Source organism: Onychomys torridus, chromosome 10 (genome assembly GCF_903995425.1).
Source record: "Onychomys torridus chromosome 10, mOncTor1.1, whole genome shotgun sequence".
Classification (NCBI taxonomy): domain Eukaryota; kingdom Metazoa; phylum Chordata; class Mammalia; order Rodentia; family Cricetidae; genus Onychomys; species Onychomys torridus.
In genome coordinates, this window is record NC_050452.1 from 39,395,860 (window position 1) to 39,416,491 (window position 20,632).

At 34.0% G+C, this 20,632-nt stretch overlaps 1 protein-coding gene across 1 annotated transcript in view; it reads left to right on the plus strand.

The window, feature by feature from the left end:
* Positions 1-20,632, plus strand: part of Gabrg1 (gamma-aminobutyric acid type A receptor subunit gamma1) — a 70,096-nt gene that overhangs the window by 16,320 nt on the left and 33,144 nt on the right. Inside the window, exons 2-3 of the mRNA XM_036201172.1 lie at positions 6,904-7,052; positions 20,133-20,200. Of these exons, the coding sequence (XP_036057065.1) occupies positions 6,904-7,052; positions 20,133-20,200 (217 nt within the window). The remainder of the gene's footprint in view (positions 1-6,903; positions 7,053-20,132; positions 20,201-20,632) is intronic.

The window sequence follows — 20,632 nt, forward strand, 5'->3', positions numbered from 1 at the left end:
TTTAAGAAAATTCCTTAGGCAATTCATTAAACTGATCTGGATTACACCCGGTTTCCTTGTAGATTAATGGGAGAAGTTCCCTCGTGTGTCAGAATCAGAACACATTGCCCTTTTTATGTGAACTATCTATAGAGTTACTCTATAATTCATCATCTAAACTAGGTCATTCTGCAAGTGAGAGGGAGGTGTTTGAAATTATTCCAGGGAAACAGGTCTACAATAGTCCCAACCTGAGAAAACTTAAGAATATTCATCTTATGCATGAAAATTGGTCTGTAGTAGTTACTTGATTTGTTTTAGGCACATATATGTTACCATAGTGATAAACATGGCCCTTTTCCTGGCTGTATGGTGAGGTTCACTTGTCCTTACTTAAATTATCTGTTAAATACCAGGTTCAACACTTTGAGACTAATTAATTAATTACTTATGTGGGAAAAAACTAAGTAATATAGCATCAAAGACTTTTCATCTGAGAACTTTGTGTAGTGCATTACAGCAAGAGCTCATGAAGACATGATACACATGACTCTGACTTCAAGGCCAGCCTGGTCTACAGAGCGAGAACCAGGAAAGGCACCAAAACTACACAGAGAAACCCTGTCTCGACAAACAACAACAACAATAACAAAACTTTCTTGAGTGACTAGTTATAAAGAACTGTGGAAGCAGAAGCTTCAGAGTGCAATACAGATGCCAAAAACGAGAGAAAACTGTTTGAGATATTTGAAAGGTATGGGAAAGCTAATTAGAGGAGGGGCCATTAGAAGGGAGAAGCTTTGTGCTTGATACCTGTGAGACTGGAGAAGGAAGGTGAAGTTGAGACTAAATGTCTCATGAACACATCGCTCTCCGGGTGGTGGGGGCACACTCAGGAGGCAGAGCCAGGCGAATCTGTGAGTTCGAGGCCAGCCTGGGCTACCAAGTGACTTCCAGGAAAGGTGCAAAGCTATACAGAAAAACCCTGTCTCAAAAAAAAAAAAAAAAAAAAAAGACTACATCGCTCCTCTAAGAAAGCCTAGTTACCAGGACACCTTAGAGGACCACTACTGTGGATCACTAGTGCTCCCTCATGTTCCATTGTTGCCTGAAAGCTGCTGCTGATAGCAGGACTCTCTATAATCTCAGGGCTGCTCCCAGGTACCAGCAGCTGGATGGGCTGAAGAGCAATTTTCCCTAGCAAGTGAGCTAGCAGAAAATGTCTGGGCTATCATGACAATTTTGTTGACAGACTAAAATTCTGCCTCTCCCCATAAGAGGCTCCATCTAATTATTTATGCTCTTATGATTGCAAATTCAATTCAGAGCAGTTTTTGTTACAGATGAAGCAGCAGTTCATTTTCAGGCTGTGATGTCTACTCTATTAGCTCCTTTCTATTGCATAAATATTACAGATTATACACTGAAAAACTGTATAATACTACTAAATAAAAAAGCTTCTATAGTCTCACTGTGTAGAATATTAAGTATACATGTTGTCTGTTTCCTCACCAAACATGTAGAATCATTTTACACATTAATGGTGATAGAGATTGCTTACTCTTATTTTTCATATGATAATGTGATCATAATATCATATTTTATAGACTTGGTAAGTAATCCTATGTAGGTGACTTCTCTTTCCCACCCACCTGATCCCAAATAACTGACATGGAAATTTAATATTAATTATATATGATGGGACAATTGCTCAGGCTTGTTACTAGCTAACTCTTATATTTTAAACTATTCCTTATTTCTTATCTACCCTCTGCCACATGGCAGTACCTTCTTTTAACATGGCAAGTTCATCTCTCAAAACTTCTCAGACTCTGCCCTCTTCCTAGCATTCTCTTTGATCCACAAATCCTGCCTAGCTTTGGATATCAGCTTTTTATTAACAAGGAGAACAACACATTTTCACAATGGACAAAAGCATTATTCACAGCAACCCTGGAGATTGAATCCCAGACTTATGTATGCTAGACAAGTACTTGAGCTCTCAACTGCTTTGCTAAGTTCTGAGGTTTTTCTTTTCAGATTATCTATAAACATTAATTGATTAAATATGTACAATCTATTATGTGCATATTTTACTATTTACTAAAACATACTCACGTTATTTAAAATGTATGCTCTTTCTTAATTCAAGAAACACTTTTGTGCTTGACGTTCCTCAATCTCAGATTTGCCCTGCTCTAGAGAATCTTCACTAGATCAGGAATGACACATTATTTGTTTTTGCATTTCCAGAACTTCACACAGTTTAAATGCATGGTAATTTCTCCAGAAATGAATGAAATTCTGTGTTGAAGACCAAATACCTTAGAAAGACTTTTTTTATATAGATTTTTTTTTTTACATAAATCACTGATAGTCACACTTTCAGAAGTGTGATCCCTTGAGGTTATTATTTTATCTTTGGGAGCCAAAGGATGAGTGAGGGAGCCTTTTAGACTTAATCAATCCAACAAGATTCCTAATTACATATCATATATGTTGTACTCCTCCAAAGTAACAAACCCATATCCCACCATCTGGATTATGCAGTAAAGATAAATAAGATGATTCAAGAAAACTTCATAAGGAACATGTTTTCAGCTTATATGAATCTTTAGAAAAGAAAAAATTCTATTTCTATTATTTAACCAGTGATGTAGTGTAAAAAAGTCCATTCTTATTTATGAAATGGAGATTATATAAATAAATGTGTTTTCCCCAAAATTGATGCAGATTAGATGACATAATATGTGGAAGAAATTACCACAAAATACTTTGTAGGCACAGTCCTTTAAACCCATTGGTATTTGCTATGTACAACTCCTGATAATAACAATGAAACCATCAGTCATTATAGTATACAATTACAAAAATTACAAAATCAAACAGAAAGACTCATTGAGGTTACAAGTGCATGAATTTAAGTTACTTATAGACATCTTTGACAATAAATCCAGAAACACTTTTAGTATTAGTAAAGAAAAATTAGTAATGAATATTTAGTTCTTATAAATGAATAGGTGTCCAAAATCTGTCACTTTTACTCTAATTTCTTATCTGTTTGCAACATTTACATATCCAATATAGTGTAACAATTGTGTCAAAACTGGTATTTTTAATTATCCAAATAGAACAAATATGATAATAAACTACTTTACAAATGTTCTGAAACTGGTTTGGATAGCTTGAAGGAAGATGAGAAGAAATTATCACTAATGAAATTACTTTCTGTGATGAGAAAACTTCAGGAAAGATAGCTCTGTAATGTTACCCGGGTCGGTTTTCTGTGATGCCTGGGGAACAGAAATATAGCTCACTGTGAATGTATGTGTGTGTGTGTTTCTTTATCAAAATGTTATTACCATACAAACTAGAGTGGAAATACTTTAGTTTATTGAGAAATTTGACTACAATCATGTTTCAATAGAAGGTTGGGTGCTTATATATTCAGTGGCTCTTCCATATCCTCCAATAGTTCCTTCTATACAGGAGGGATTGAGAGATGAAAGGAAGTCAAAAATAGCTTATTAACTGCCACAGTCAGTATAAATTGTTATAATAATATTCGAAGATGGCTCACCAGCCTGGAGTCCAGGAATTTCAGTGCTTTTGGTGTCTTAGTTTCTCTAAATATGTGCTTATTTACTTTAGAGAAAAAAATGAGGAACATTGAAGGAAATAATATAGAGTTCTGTTGCACAAATCCTAATTGGTCTTATAATATAAAATGTGGAGCCAGATATCAGGGTGAAAGCTGAAAAATCAGAGAAGCAGAGCAAGCCATAGCCACTACCTCTTAACGAACCAGCTCTTAAGGCAGAAAGTGTGAATTCCTGTCTCTTCCAGCCTTATATTCCTTTCTCTGCCTAGCCATATCACTTCCTGCTTCAACTTTCCTAGTGCTGGGATTAAAGGTGTGTGATCCCAAGTGCTGGAATTAAGGAGGTGTGACACCACTGCCTGGCTCTGTTTCTTTTTTAGACTAGATTAATCTCATGTGGCCCAGTGCTACCTTGAGCTCACAGAAATCCAGATGAATCTCTGCCTCTGCTTCCTGAATGCTAGGATTAAAAGTGCATGCCACCACTGCTTGACCTCTATGGTTAACTCTGTGGCTAGCTCTGTCATCTGATCTTCAGGCAAGCTTTATTTCCTAGATTATAAACAAAGTATCACCACAGGGTTCTATGAGGAGAATGTACTAAATACTTAAAAACAATTCAAGAAATAAAATACTCTTGTGAAATTCTAGTAACTGCATATGTATAGTAGTTTATCATTTGTAATAATTACTGCATTCTCTGAAGTGTAGTGGAAAGCCTTCATCTTCATTTAAAATTTTCCCACCATTAAAGCTGTATTTCATTGTCTTTACTGAACAGTGCAAGTGTCAGAATCTCAGAACTACCGATATTTCATGGGTCAAATTAACTAATTCCTCAGGGCCGTTCCCAGTCTACAATGAAATAGAACACAGATAATGTGGCAGAAGCATGGCACTGTGGCCTGGCAATGACCTTGCGACTCTACAAAGCACATTTCTTGAGGTTGTACAAAAAGTGCATCCTATTTATTTTAATTTCATCATCATTTAAAGGAGAGAAAATGGAAGGGCTAAGAGTTTATTCAGGCTGCCTGCTTACTTGATGGGGCATTGGTGAGAGAAACTGATGAGACTTTAGGCAAGTCAGTCCAAAGGAAGAGTAACAAGTGCGTGTCCATTTGTTTCGATATAATAGGGAATGAAAGTCAAATATACTTTCTTATACATAAAATAGGAAAATACAATGTTAAAGTATTGTGGTAACAAACTAGTCTGAAAAATCTATGGATTACAGACCTAGGCTACTTGACCACTATAGTTGTGGTGTGGCTGATAAGTATTTCTGGATAGAGAAGAAGAAACAGACATTGAAAAGGGAAAAAAAAAAAACTCATTATATGCTCAAAATATCAGAATCACTGAGGAAATGAGCTAAGAAATATGATTCTGTAAAATTAAGCTTTGACTTATATTAACATTGCATTATTCAGCTTTACGTACTATGAAAAATAATTGATACAATCAGTGTATGTGGAGAAAATCTCATTTTAGTCCATGATTTTGGAGATTTCATCCCATCGTTGTTGGTCCCATTATGTTGGGTAGGTAAAGCCACATGTCAGAAAGGTAAAGGCAAGACTCAACAACTTGCTTACCTCCTGGAAGTCTGGAAGCAAGAAGATCAGAAGACAAAGAGAATGGTGTCCCACCATACCTTTCAAAAGCCTATTCCAATTACCCAACTTAGTATCATTGGAACCCATCTTTAAAGATCATACTAAATTTCTGTGGTTCCACAGACTGAAGACCGAAATTTTATTCATGAGTCATCAGACAATACTTAACATACAATCTATAAACACACACATTCAACATATAAGAAAGAGTGTACATTTTCTAACATTTCATGGCGATAGGAATAAATGTGAAATGACAGTGCATAATCATTTAAATATACTAAAATGAAATTGATGCAATTTAGAATAGTTAATTTCCTTGAGTTTGTCAATGTTAAGTTTAGATTTTAGAACTTTTTCACTAAATAACTAAAGACAATAAAATAGGATCTATGGCCATGTCTAGAAAGAGTTTCATCAAGTAAGAAAGGAATGATTGTGTAGCTTGGTCTGTTTGTAAGGCTCCTAGCAGTGAAATCAGGACCTGTCCCTGGCACTTAGCTGGCTTACATCACTAACCTTGATGCAGAGGGAGGAACTCAATCCTGCCTCAACTTGATGAGACATTCTCTGTTCAAATGCATGGAAGGCCTGCCCCTTTCTAAATGGAAAGGGAGAAGTGGATGGGGAGGGAAGGAAGTAGATGGGACTCAGAGGGAGGGAACTAGAAGAGAGGAGGGAAGGGAATTTGTGGTCCCTATGTAAAATAAAAATTGTTAATAAAATAATATATATTCTAAAAAAAGAATGGGGTGATTAAGTTTTTGTGATAAAGAAACTCCTATCTATTTGTAATGTATCTAAGTATCTATAACTGTCTACATTGGTCTTCAATGTCTCTACAATTATTTGGTAATAAACTGATTTCACATGCTTATTATGAATATAGCTGCATTTCTATGATAGATGTAAGCAAATGTACATATGGGTACAGTATAACATGAAAAGAGAAGAAGAAAGGTTAAATGTAAGGAGATAAGTAGGGACTGAACTTAGGTAATGGGCATGAGTTAGGAGAAAACATATAAAGCTAATTGTTTTCCAAGTTCTAATTCTGTTTTTGAGTTTTTGGTTTTGATTTTGGTAGTGGATAAATGCATAAAATATATATGTTACTGAAAGTATAAAATTTAATGTGAAGCTACACAGCCTCTGTTGTGAATGATGGTCCAAACTGTATAGAAGTTCAATGAGTTGTGTTGACTTTAAACCTGGTTAACCTCAGTGTGTGATGTTTTTATTTATTTGCAAAATTTTATAATACTCTTTATGAAATTAAAAGGAAGTGATAAGAATCAATAAACATTTTTAAAAAGAACATAAGCTGGGGTAGGAAATATTAAAGTATTACTTAGATTGTTGTAGTTGTCTTCCCAGTTTTGTGGGTGAGGCGATTTATGTTTTTCTGGTTTCCTATGGCATTCAGTTTCTCATTTAGAAACTAAATTCTTAATATTTGGAACTCAAGGTTCTTTGTGTTCCCTAAAAATATATTAAGAAGGCAAGTGTCCCTGTCTTGATCTGAAAATATTTTTGAGATATTTTTGGTATTTGTTTTAGCATGTATATTATTTTTCAAATTTTTAATGTTTCTTATTTTAATGCTACCTTATTAGTTAGAATAATTTTGAAATAACTTACATGTTTAAATGCATAGGGTTTGATGAAACTTTTATTCCACAACATTCTCTTTGAATCATTTAGTGTTGATAAAGCAGATGATGAAGATGATGAAGATTTAACTATGAATAAAACATGGGTCTTGGCACCAAAAATTCATGAAGGAGACATCACACAGATTCTCAACTCATTACTTCAAGGTTATGATAACAAACTTCGTCCAGACATAGGAGGTGAGTCTGATGGATCAATCTGGGATTTTGATGACCTCACTGGTGCTATTTTAGTCATCTCCTATCCAAAGCATTCTACCGACTGTTATGGGTGAGGATGGTTAACTGTAGTGGTCAATGTTTTTGAGGAGTTCACAGTCTGAGAAGACACAGAAAACAAACACTTTCAATGTGGTTGTTTGTCAACTGGTAATATAAAAAGTGTTAGCAGAGAGTTCTGATGAAACTGGGATGGTGTTGAAAAAATAAATAAAAGGTTCCAGTTTTGTGGCAGCAGCACACATTTAATTAGCATAGAACTATATGTAGCGAGGACAAAGTTATTGGTGGTAATCAACTTTGTTCAAGACTGTCTCTAAGTCCATTGCAAATATGTACACATTTAATAGCACAATGAACTGGCAAATTTCTTATAGTAACCTTAAAACAAAACCAAGTAAACAAAAATCTATAATATTTTAATTGAGGTTTTGTTAAGATTACACTTAACAATGAAATCTTTTACATATTTAAATTTCCTGGTGATAATATATTTAATGATGTTTGTTATTTTTCCTTGAATAACTTTTTGTTGTCTTTTTGGTTTTGCTGCTTGTTTGTTTGGTCTGATTTTCTTTTTAAATTTTCTTCTCATGGACACTGCAGGGGTGAGGGAAGAATATGGAGGGACTAGGAGCTGAGTGAATTAGTGTTCATGATGTGAAATTCCCAAGATTCAATAAAAAAGTTATGATAAAAAATGTATGAAACTGCTATGAACATAAAAATATAAATGTTCAATATCTTTAGATATGTTTGAAATTTTTATGAACAGCAATCATATTTTCCTAAAATGTAAATTTAGCTTATATAAATAAAACCAATTTTGTATATTTACTCAAAGTTGATTAACCTTCATTATTTATTGTGAGAAAACTCTGAATTTATTTTGGTAATATAAAGATGTGATTATTTTATCAGTAATGAATACTTTACTTCTTTAATTTCATTCTAAGTGCCCTGGCAAGACTATAGCATAAAGTTCAATAGTTTTAATTTGTTTTCGATTATCAGAGGCCTAACTCACAATTATTTGGTATGTAGAAATGATGGTAGCTAAGAGACAATTTTAAGACACTCTGCTTGTTACTTTCTCTTAGTATATAGCAAGGGTTATTATTCCATTGAAACTTCAAATATTTTCTGATATAGATCATATTTTGTTAGTATTTCATATGGTCTTTCTTCTACAATAAGATTCAATCATTTAACAACATTAGCCAATTTTAAATGGATTTAATTTATTTTTATTAAAAGTAAATGTGCTTTGACTTTGGATTTGTATACTTCAGTGCAGTGTCCCTAAGGTTAGAAAAAGGTTCAGATTCCCTGGAGCTGAAGTACAGACAATTTTGAGCTACCTGACTGGCAGAAGCAGTTTCTATTTTCTGCCAAGGAAATGTGTACTCTTAACCATGGAGTTACCTCTCCAGCCCCAAGCCAAGTTTTCATGTTTTCAAAACTTAGTCATGGAACTTATGAAAGTAACTTTTAAAAACTGCCATTGACTTATATCTGACATTATTTTTCCTGGGACATACTTAGGATGAAGCTTCTCCGTGCGTCTATTCACACCTTTACCTCAGTATAAAGCACACATATTAAGTTTATAACCCATAATACACTTTATAAGCTTACACCTATGTTTATGGAGGACACCCTATAGTCATGCTATTGTTGGTGCTGTCTATGTGTTTTGAAAGAATGATTTTAGTGACGTATACAAACAGGTTGCACTTTACCTCCCTTTCATCACTGGATATTTAAGATCAATGCCAATATTTCCTTAAAGTAAAAAACAATCTTTGGAAATTTATGTTATGTTACAGGAAAAGTCTACAGTATATAAATGTCTTAGTAGATGTAATTACATGCAACTTTTAAAATTCTGTTCCAAGTTTTGTTGGTAAACTTTACAATGGATTGGCTCTATTTTTAAAGTACTCATCTTAAATAGTTCTATATTATACTTTCATTTTTAATGATGTTAGCATTTTTTCTTTATTAACTTCATTTCTCTTTATTCTTTTCATTAACAATCTGTTCTTTTATGAAAGAATCTTGAATAACCTTTTAAATTGTATTCTTATGTTATAGAATCCAATTTTGCTTTGGCTAATTTTCTTTTTTATTTTATTTTATTTTTTTCATTTTACGTACCAACCACAGTTCTCTCTCCCTCCTCTTTTTTTTCCTCTTTTTTCTCTTCTCCCTTTCTCCCCACCTCTCCCCATCTCCACCGTCCATCTGCTCCTCAGAGAGTGTAAGGCCTCCCATGGGGAGTCAACAAGGTCTGGCACATCAAGTTGAAACAGGCCCAATCTCCTTCCTACTGCATCAAGGCTGAGCAAGATATCCTATCCATATGAGTGGGCTCCGAAAAGCCAGCTCATAAGAGATAAATCCAAGTACCATTGCCAGGAGCCTCACAAGCTGACCAAGCCAGGCAATTGTCATTCACATTTAGAGTGCCTGGTTAGGTCCTCTGTAGGTTCCCCAGCCCTCCATCCAGAGTCCTGAGTTCTCACTAGCATGGGTCAACTGTCTCTGTGGGTTTCCTCATCATGATCTTGACCCACCCTGCTCCTACAATCCCTCCTCCCTCTCTTCAACTGAAGTCTAGGAGTTCAGCCCTCTCCATTATTACTAGGAGTCTTAGCTGAGGTCATCTTTGTGGATTCCTGGGGATTTCATTAGCATCAGGTTTCTCCCTAATCTCATACTGGCTCCTTTTATCAAGCTGTCTTTGTCATTGCTCTTTTCTCTCAGTCCCTTTCCCTACTTGATCATCAAGTTCATTCCCTCATGTTCTGATCCCCCATCCCCTCTTCCTCCCCAGCCACTTCATTGCCGTAAAAATATTTGCTTATTTTGACTAATGTAATAAAGCAAATAAAACCCCAAACTTCAAGGTATAATATATATGCAAAGACCTGTAATGAGTTTCTTTTTTTTTAAAGCCCAGATTTAAGATTATGAGATAAATAAACTCATAAGATGCCTTTGTCTTCATTTTGTGTTGGCCATCTATTGTTGGATATGGGACCTCTCCTTAAGAGTGGCTTGTTTCCCCAGTGAGACTAACCTAGAGAAAAAGAGGTTTTCACTTGCAAGCAGCTAACCATGAGGGATAGCTTCTGTTTTATGGAAAGGGCCATTTGTTCCCTTCTTGCTTCTAAGATCCTATATAGGGTAGATCAGTGTTGGCCCTGTGCATATATGTTTGCTAACCTTGTTGTGTCTGGGTTTGATGGAGAGATCCCATTCATGATTTTCAGTTGGGAGCAATGCAAGGTACAGTGGAAGGATTGGGGGAAGAAAGGGAAAAATGGAAAAATATCTAATGTGTCTTAATTTAAAGAGAGAGAAAGATCACGGTCCAGTTGAATGCCCTTTACTTTGAATTTGCCTAATAGTTTTGTTACAGTTGTGTCAATCATTTTGCCTAGAATACCACAACAGTGATGCAATCCCTTTCAGCCCTCTGCATCAGGAAGATATGTACTGCTCCATCCAAGTCCAACTTATTACTTGTGATATTAATGTTCTTTATATGCTTAAGTATTGAGTCTTCAAACTTCCTTGAATTAAAGGTGTACTTTTTCCCTTTTCTGATTAATATATTTTAAAGTGATAGTATGAAACTATGCAAAAGTATTTTAGCATACCCCTGTCCATTTTTCTAGAATCATTAGTGAGTCATACCTGTGACTTTTATTACTGCTCTATTTCCCAAACAGACTCAATATTGCCATTATTCATTCCACACATATTGGCTGTAATTCTACCATAAGGTACAGTGGCTCTTTCCCTTACAGTTGCTTACCTATGATTACTAGCATCATCAAAGACCATGAGCAATTATTTTGTTTTACAATTCTTAATGCATCATTGTCATTATTCATTGTATTGTGCAGTATGAAACATTCAGCCACAGAAGCCTCTTATAATTTGTTTCCTTTGTCACATCAGACATTCTAGCTCATCTTGACCCAGAACTAGAATTCACTCATTCCCCAAGGACATTGAGTTCTTTGTACTTTTATTTGATTTTTGGAATGATGTTTGGGATTTAAGATCTAAGCCCCAGGTGTATTCATCACTACTCAGTTTCATTCTTTTTTTTTTTTTTTTTTTTTTTTATCTCAGTGAACTACAGTAGGAATTTTCTACACACGTTCACAGGCTTCAATACTCACTGATTTTTCTTTTATACATGTACTATGAGGCATGACTTTATACTGTAGTTTTGACTGAATATACAAACATTACAACTTTTATACTAGGCCTCAGTTCCTACTTCTTACAGCTTCGCTTTCCAACATTAAGAACATGATTTTCCTGTCTATACAAAATGTTCTCATATTTGGTCAATCCTCATAAAGATGTACAATTTTAGAACTTAATGAATTTCTATGCACAGTATATATCCTTAAAAGCAAATTTCCTAATGAATGAACACGTCATACAGAATTGTATGCTTCATATTTAATTTACTCATATATTTTGAATTATTTCCTGGATTTGGTACAAATTCTGAATCTAACTACATTTTCTAAATTGTTATTGTGTTGATTCAGTGTCATTTACTATTTCATTGCTTGAGCTTTTCTTATTATATATTATATTTAAAGTATTTAATTATATTTTTCATTCTCTAGTATATTGTTTCTATACATCAACAATGCACTAACCATGGTTAATAAGTATAGTATGGAAGTTAAAACATTTATACTAATATATTTTATGGCAAATGTCATCTCATAGTTGTACAGTGTTATTAATTTTCCATGTTTTCTGGGCTACTCTTTCATTTATGATTGAATATATCAACTTTATTACCAATATATTTGTCCTAAAAATCTTGATAGTTTTATTGGAATTGTACTGTATTTGTAAATTTACTTTGAGAGAATTGTCATCATTTTAAGATGGCATTATTTAATAAAATGATGTGACTGAATCTCCATTTCTTCCTATTTACTTTGTGATCTACAGAAGTTATTAAAGTGCTTCCTATATGGTTTATTTTTATAGGTACTCTACTTGGTCTTATTATTTTTGATGTTGCAAGCATTGTTTTCTCTTCCATTACATTTCACAACATATTCTACCATTTCATGAGTTTTATTTTACACATTATTTTCAAAATATGCTATCAGAATCTATATAATCACTCAAAGATTTGTCAGTTAACATGCAATTTCAATAATATTCATTAGTAGTCTAGTCTTTATATGTTCTGCTACCTCACACAAAACAATATTTTCAAATTTGTTTTCTTTATTCTAATATTTTAGTGTTTTCCTACAGTATTAAATTTTAACTTTTATATCATAATAGTCATTTTTTGTTGTTGTTAAAATTTTCTGAGTCATTACTTCTGTGGGTAGATTTTCCTTACATCATTTATGAGTGGAAAGCCTTTTCTGTTGACTTGGTCTTCATGTGTAGAACACATAGATGTAAAATCTTGGGTTCACCCTTTCTTTACAGAGTTTTCTCTTGATAGGGTATTTCACCTCTGGCACACTTCGTTTGTTCTTTTTGAAAAGTGTAATGACAATCCAATGCATTATTTCTTGTAGCTTATTAAATGTTAAGTTTTTTCCTTTTGGGGGGTTCCTGAAAATTTAAAAATATTTCAAAAGAACAGCTTTATTAACATATGCCTAAGAACCATTCAGTTTAGTTAAATTCCTTCACAAACACTTAATTAAAAAAAAAACTGTTCTTTTAATGCAAGAAAAAATATTTATTTCACACTATTGCATTATCATTTCTATTCCAATGTAATGATATCTTCATTGATTGTAGTATAGATAAGTTAATAACAGTTCCCTGCCTTGTATTTATCTTTTATTTAACTCTTTGTATAATGATTACAACCTATTACTAAATTTCTTCTGTATTTACTATTGGTCATTTGTGATTCCATCTTTGTGTCTTGTTTCACATAGTTTTATAGTTGGATTCTGCCTTGTGGTTTAAAGGACAGGAACTTCACCCTGGGCTTACTGTCTGGATTTCTGGTTCAAAGTGATTAGTCTTAATTTGCCAAATGCGTGCTTGAATACAGGCAACTGTTTTGAGTATTTTCCTGTGAGGTTTCTACTGTGCATTGTCTGCAAGCATTTCTCCACAGTTGGATTATGATGGCTCTTTAAATTATTTTTGCAATGATTCTGTAGTCTAATTATTTTATGGTCTGTTGAAATTTTCCCATAGTTTTAGTCAATTGATGTTCTCATATGGTCATTTACAAAGCTTGATTAGATTTAGTGGCTGTGTTGGTGGTGTTTCTTCTGTGTTGGAAGAGGAGTGAATGACACTCAGATTGTTGGATTCTATTTCTTGTAGAAATACATAATTCTCATTTTGCTACTTTTCTTTCTCCATTCAATTTTTAAAGCATGTTTCTGTTTTCACTTTTGACACTGTGCTTTGCCCAGAAACACCTTGTTTTGAAGAATGTTCTTTTAGAACATATTTAGTCATAGACTTCTTTCCTTTCACTGTTTGTTGTAGTCTTAGAACACATTTTTAAGTACCTTCTGATTGATGACACACAGGTTCTCTTCAATGGGGTTTTCACATCAATCTCAAGCTTGTTACCGACTCCCTTCTCTCCCAAACTATTCAACCATGTTGATAGAAGAGAAGGTTTTACACAGAGTGAGACTGTGCTTGAGGTATTTCTAACAGAATTTGTTCTCATTCCTCTCTCTCCCACTTCTTTCTCCTTTATCTCTCTTTCTGTCTTTTTCCAGAAAGTTGTTTAGGAATTTGAACATAGATGTTTTCTGTCTTCTCTGCACTACTATTTGTTCCTTTTTGTTAGACCACTGTTTCGTTGGAAATATTGGAACCTAAGGCAGATTATACACATTTTTTAAAGCAATTCTTTGGCCACACAGAGATTAATCCTCTTTAATTTCTCCCTGGAAATATGGTTAATTAATGATTATTACTTAATCTTAACAATTAAGCAGTGTTTCCAAAATATTTTTATCAATAGATTTTTTTTTTTTCTCCTGAGCAATAGTGATTTCATTTGCTAGCCTTCAGGTATGTGATCAGAACCTGCTTTTTTGGTAGCACAGATTATCTCTGAAGTAACTGAACATTTTCCTCATTCTAACATATATTTCACAATTATTTATATTCGATTTGTCAGTATCACATGTTCAACATCGGGACAACAGATCCCCGGAGAAGCTTCATGCAGAATGCCCAACCACTCTCCAGGTCTTTTCCCTGGTTGCAGAGAAATCCTAGCTGCTTCAATAGCACTGACTCCTTTTACTCTTGAGCTTGGTGTGGTAATACAAGCTCTGATATGGACCTGAGGTTTTCTTCGTTGAAACATGTGGAATCACTAAGTCTTTAAAAAGACAGGGATTCTTCAGTCTGTCCTATGAGTTCATTTACAGCTATAACTGACTTGACTGTGCTTTGGTTTGGAAACAGTTGTTTCCCTAGATTTTCCGCATCTCTGCATTATTTTGTGTACTTACATCCAAAATATTTTGAGATTTTCATATCTGAGAATATCAACATACATTTGCATTTAGTTTTAGTTCATGCACATACTGTATGTACAACCATCAGAACTATAATAATAATGCTAATATGTTGATATTGATTATGGAGACCATTTTTCCAGTTTTTCCAGTAAAATGTTTACAGGCTTAGGCTCCAGTGAAATAATAACTATTGCTTTTGTCTCTATTTGTGATTTTACCAAATTTGTAATAAATAAATACTGAAAATAACATTATCTCAAAAATTAAAGTCCTGACTCTTTTCAGTAAGTGAGCAAAATCCTGTTAAATAAACCAGATTCACACCTCTCTCCCTCTCCCTTTCTCTCTCCCTCTCCCTCTTTCTCCCTCTCTCTCTCTCTCTAATTGTGCAATTTGGATAAAATAGTTTCTTGGAGAAGTAATTAGAAAGTATTTAGTTCCTTAAAGAAACTTTGAGTAAAACTTCATAAATCTTTGAGCATAATGTGGTAACTGAATTTTGTATTTGGGAAGGACTATGAGAATTTGAAAACAATTATTGTATAAGAATGATGAAACAAGGTGACTTTTCTAATCATGTAATTGGGCTTTTACTATTTGTAAGTAATTATATATTCTGTTTCATTAAATTATTTTTAAATAAAATATAATTATAAACGTTAAAAAAAATGTTTGTTTTCAAAAGCGTCTCAGCCAACTCTATGGTCTACTTGTCTTAAAAACTGTGCTGTGACAACAAGAAAAGCCAGTAAAGCCTTTCCTGAAAGTATTATCATTTTGATTTAAATGAGCTTCCTTAACAAACAAAAGTGAACAAAAATATATATATACAGATTAAAGCAGAATTATTTTAAAATAAAGTATATATTCAAGTCATTTATTTTAAAAAAGATATGTACTTTGTTGAAACAATCTGAGAAAGACTGGAAGAGAATGTCCAAGAATACAAGAACAAAGTCTGCTGTGTAGAAAATACCTCACTAATTCTTCATTTTAAATATAATTTGTTTTCTTTGTTCTCTTCTGTGGATACTCAAGTTGTCCTGAACTTCTGGTCTTTGTGTATATTCACTCCTTCTGGGGTGTCTCTTACCATCTTGGTGTATGTTTATTGAAGGATATTTAGTCCACATGCAAGCCAAAGAAAAACATGTCAAAGCAGATGGTGAAATATCCATAAGGCCTCAATTCTGTACAAAGAACTTTAGTTAAATGAGGAAAACTTGGAGTGGGAGAGGCAGTCTTTCCCAGGGAGGGTACACCAATTCATTGTCCATTGCTAAATGGTCATGCCTGAAAACATTCATACAAGTAACATTATACTAACAGAAGAGAATATATTTAGGAATATATATGTATAAACACATACATACATGCATGTGATAACAATTAGTGAGGGAAAAAAAGTCAGGAATTTGAAAAAAATATCTAGGAGAGGGTTTGAAGAGAAGCCAGAGAAGGAAGGAATGTTATAAATATGTTATAATTCCCTAAATAAAATTAAAATGCAAATAAAAATTTTAACAACCTGGAAAATAATATTTAAAACCACAGCTCAGAAGGAACCTTACAAAAATAATCCAGCCATCTCTACAATCTTCTCTTGATAAGAAAGGTAGTTTTCCTTGTCAATGCATGGGTTTCTAATTTATTGCTAGACTGTGGCATAGAATATCTTTGATATTTGTTTGTATTGATGAATTAAACATTTTCTTGCTGACTGTTAAGAAATCATTTAATGAGCCCAATGGCATGCCCTCTATATTTCTTTTCCTAATATTGAGCTGGAATATGTTTTCTTTTCAAATATCATAGAAATTCTAAAGTTACCTTACTCTGGATGAATATCATGATGACAAGAAAAAGTATTTTCCCAACTTATAAAAACCTTTAATTTTGAGTAATTTCTCCCATAAACAATATTTGTAGTCAATCATAGAGGCAGTGAGTCAGTGTGATAAAGCAGTTATTGATTTCTGTTGTTTTTTTTAATTCTGTATTTTGTACCTTATAAACATTAAGCTTGGCTTCCAAATGAGCCTGAAGTATTTTCTTTAATTTTCACATTTATGTTTCCTCTTCTATAGGGCTACAGATTAAAAGATCTGATTGAATACCAGCATGCAAGAGTTATCTATGATATAGAAAATGGACTCATAGTTAGAAAATATATATTTTATGATTGTTAATGGAATATTTTTGTCAGCACTGAAAAACAAGTAGAATAAAGTAAAAGTTTCCCTTTTTCTGTAAATAAACATGGAGCCTATTTTCTTTCTTTCTGTTCTTTTTTTGTTTTGGTTTGGTTTTTTGTTTTTTTCAAGACAGGGTTTCTCTGCATAGTTTTGGTGCCTGTCCTGGATCTTGCTCTGTAGATCAGGCTGGCCTCGAACTCACAGACATCCACCTGGTTCTGCCTCCCAAGTTCTGGGATTAAAAGGCATGTGCCTCCACCACCCGGCGAGACTATTTTCTCATTAGTAATAGTTTCATCTTGGTATCTTTTCCTTTTTGTGGTCTTATGAAAACATAGTTCTTAAAAATACATTGCACACGTATTATCCAAATTTTGTTTCTTTATACAAAAAACAATTAGTTCACATATTAATAAAATAATAATACAAGAATCAGAATATCTTTATTAACAGCAAATATTTTATCTTGAACTAAGGGTGATTCTTCTCTTGGGTCATCAGTGGCCTTGATTTATTATGTTGGTCAGCAATACTCCCAGTAACAGAGTGCCATATGGCATGAATGCTAAGACCAGAATTAATATTTGCCTAACATACACAGCTTCATCTTATAATAGGCTCAGAAAATTGATATTATGGAGTCAGAGCAACTCATTAATATATAGAAATTCCTACATTTTAATATGATAAACATGTCTTAGACAATAAATACTCTGAGTATTTTTTTTCTGTAGGCAGTATCCAGTTCTAAGTGTTTAGCATTAAACACAGAAAACAAATTATTTGTTGATTTATGAGTATGAATGAAAAAATCTGATTATAAAAGAGTTGTGTGTTTGGATCAGTTTGTAATTGCTTAGAGATGGCAATAAATATACTTACAAATTCAAATAAGGGACCTGTTATATGGTTGCTAATTGGCTTCATAAAAATTATCCTTTAAATCCTGGCTGCGATTAGTTTAATTATCTGCTTATTGCCTCCAGTAAATACTTAGCAGAAATAAATGACAATTAAAGGCACTCATCTCAGAAGTCATCACTCTTACATAAAATTCAAACCTCTAAATCATGTGACCTGTTTTTATTTAAGACAATTACATGAGGCTAGCAAGTTAAATTCCCTTTTCTTGTGCTTTGCCAGTCTGAAAACTCAACTTTCTTTTCAACTAATTTCAAAATGACTTATTTATATTTCTGGTTAAGTAAATATGTGTACCATTTAATAATTCTTTTTGTCTGAGGGAACACATAAACAAATTGATATAGAGAATGAATGAGCCGCCAAGTACAGATGATAATCATTGCAAGGGAATAAAAAATAAATGTCGTGGGTTTGTGAGCACCGTTTTTCAAAATGACTACCAATGTCCGCTGAATTTTTGTAGCTTGAAGGCTTTGCTGGATATACCAGTAAACCACAGGTGAAAAAATATTGAGATTGACAGATTTGGCCCTGTGTAGACAAGAAGGGCATTTAGTGAAGGCAGGCCCAGCCCTTGAACTTTGGTGATGCCTATCAGGTCAGAAGGGGAGGTGTACAAGGACTACTATTGTAGAATGGTGAAATAAACCTGTCTAACACCATACTGTGATTGCACACAAACCTCTAACCACAAGGAGAATTTTCTCCTCATGCATTTCCTTTATCGAGTTCTCAGGAAGATATAATAGATCCCCTTGCATCTCTGGTGCTTTCATGTCTACTCTGTTCATACTTTATGTCTGTTCCTCAACTAGAAGCCATTGAACCAAAGACTAAGTGACCCTCTGCATATTATATGATGGAGGGTATGAGTTGAGTTTAAGAAACTATCTAAAACTATTCTTCATGGCAGAAAAGAACATTGTAATTATTCTGGTAAATCTTATTAGAGGGGAGTTTAAAAGGGAACAAAGGACCCCAATCCTCATCCCATATGGGACTGTAGTGGATAAATAATATCACTTTGTAACCATTTTTTAAAATGTTGGTCATTTGGGTACATTTTGATAGATTATACAAAGATGTAGCATCTGTAGACTACCTGAGAAACCCCTAATGGCAACATACAAAGCAAAGTAAATATGGATCCTAGAAACATCTATGTAGTGTGTGGTGGTATTCTGTTCCCCAAAATATCGTGCACCCTAGTAAACTTATCTGGGGTAAGAGAACAGAACAGGCACTAGATACAGAGGCTAGAAAATGGTGGCACTCACGCCTTTAATCCTAGCATTCCAGAGGCAGAAATCTATCTGGATCTCTGTGAGTTCAAGGCCATGTTGAAAACATGTGACACACACCTTTAATCCCAAGAAGTGAGCCTTTAATCCCAGGAAGTACGGCAGAAAGCAGAAAGGTATATTAAGCATGAAAACCAGAAACTAAGCTGGTTTAGCTTTCAGGCTTTTGAGCAGCAGTTCAACTGAGATCCATTTGGATGAGGACTCAGAGGCTTCCACTCTGAGAAAACAGGATCAGCTGAGGAATTGATGTGAGGTGGCTGTGGCTTGTTCTGCTTCTCTGATCTTCCAGCATTTACCCCAATACCTGGCTTCAGGTTTGATTTTATTAATAAGACCTGTTAAGATTCATGCTACAGTAGTGATCAGTAAAATCCAACTATCAACAAGATAAAGGAGTATTGCTACCAAGAGAGAAAATGAGGAAGAATGAATGGATATTTACAAGGTCCTCATGTGTTCAGTCCTGGAAGCAGCATCTTACACACATTGCCTCCTTTAATTCTACAGGTTTCAATATATGCTGGAACTGGCTTTCAGTAAATACTTATTATATATCTTTTTAACTCTGTATTTAGTTACTTTACATTGTATATTAAATTAGCCATCTGGGAATAATTAACCATTTAGAAATCAGCCAAAGTAGAAATCAAGGCCTTTTTCTGACTCTCTGTGAGCAAGGCTGTTTTGCATTCACCAACAAACTCAATCTTCATTAACTTTAAATAGAAATAAATATTATTTATATACAAAAGTTTATTCTAATAATGAAGGCCCAGAACTAAGTGTGAAAAATATGATAAAAATTTTTATTGAATTTAAAATATTTCATTTAGTTGGGCAATTTTTAGACAATATCTAAATACCACAATATCTGTAGGTTGTACCCATGTAATATTTAGTTACCTCATGAATTTATATCTATATAGCTGATTTCAAACTGAAAAATTTTATGATTTTTTATAACAGACTTTGTTTTCACATTTCATAATGAGATATATTATGACTGAAATAATAAAATGTGATTCACTACTAAATTTAAGGTTTCTCTAGAACAATCCTTGATATCATTAACCATTCTGTGTTACTTTGCAGTGAGGCCCACAGTAATTGAAACTGATGTTTATGTGAACAGCATTGGGCCAGTTGATCCCATAAACATGGTGAGTAAAAACTGTTGCAATACAGGATTCCTGAGTGTGTGCCTTACAGGAGAATGATTAAGTGTGTGGTTTACGATAGCTTATTGTGAAGTAATTGTTTTAAAATTGCAATTACTATTGCACCGGTTAGTTTGCCAATGTGACACAAAGCATTTTCATCTGGGTAAAGAGAGCCTCCATTGAGAGAAAAAGACTCTATCAGATTGGCCTGTATGCAAGTGTGTGTGGGGGGGGGAATTTTCTTAATTAGTGATCGATGTGGGAGGACCAAGCCCACTGCCCACTGTGGGTAGTGCCATCTCTGGGCAGGTGGTACTGGGTTGTATAGGAAAGCAGTAGGAGCAAGCTGTGGAGGGCAAGCCAGTAAGCAGAATTCTTCCAAGGTCAAAGCTTAAGTTCCTTCTAACAATGTTTTGCCCTGCCTGAGTTCCT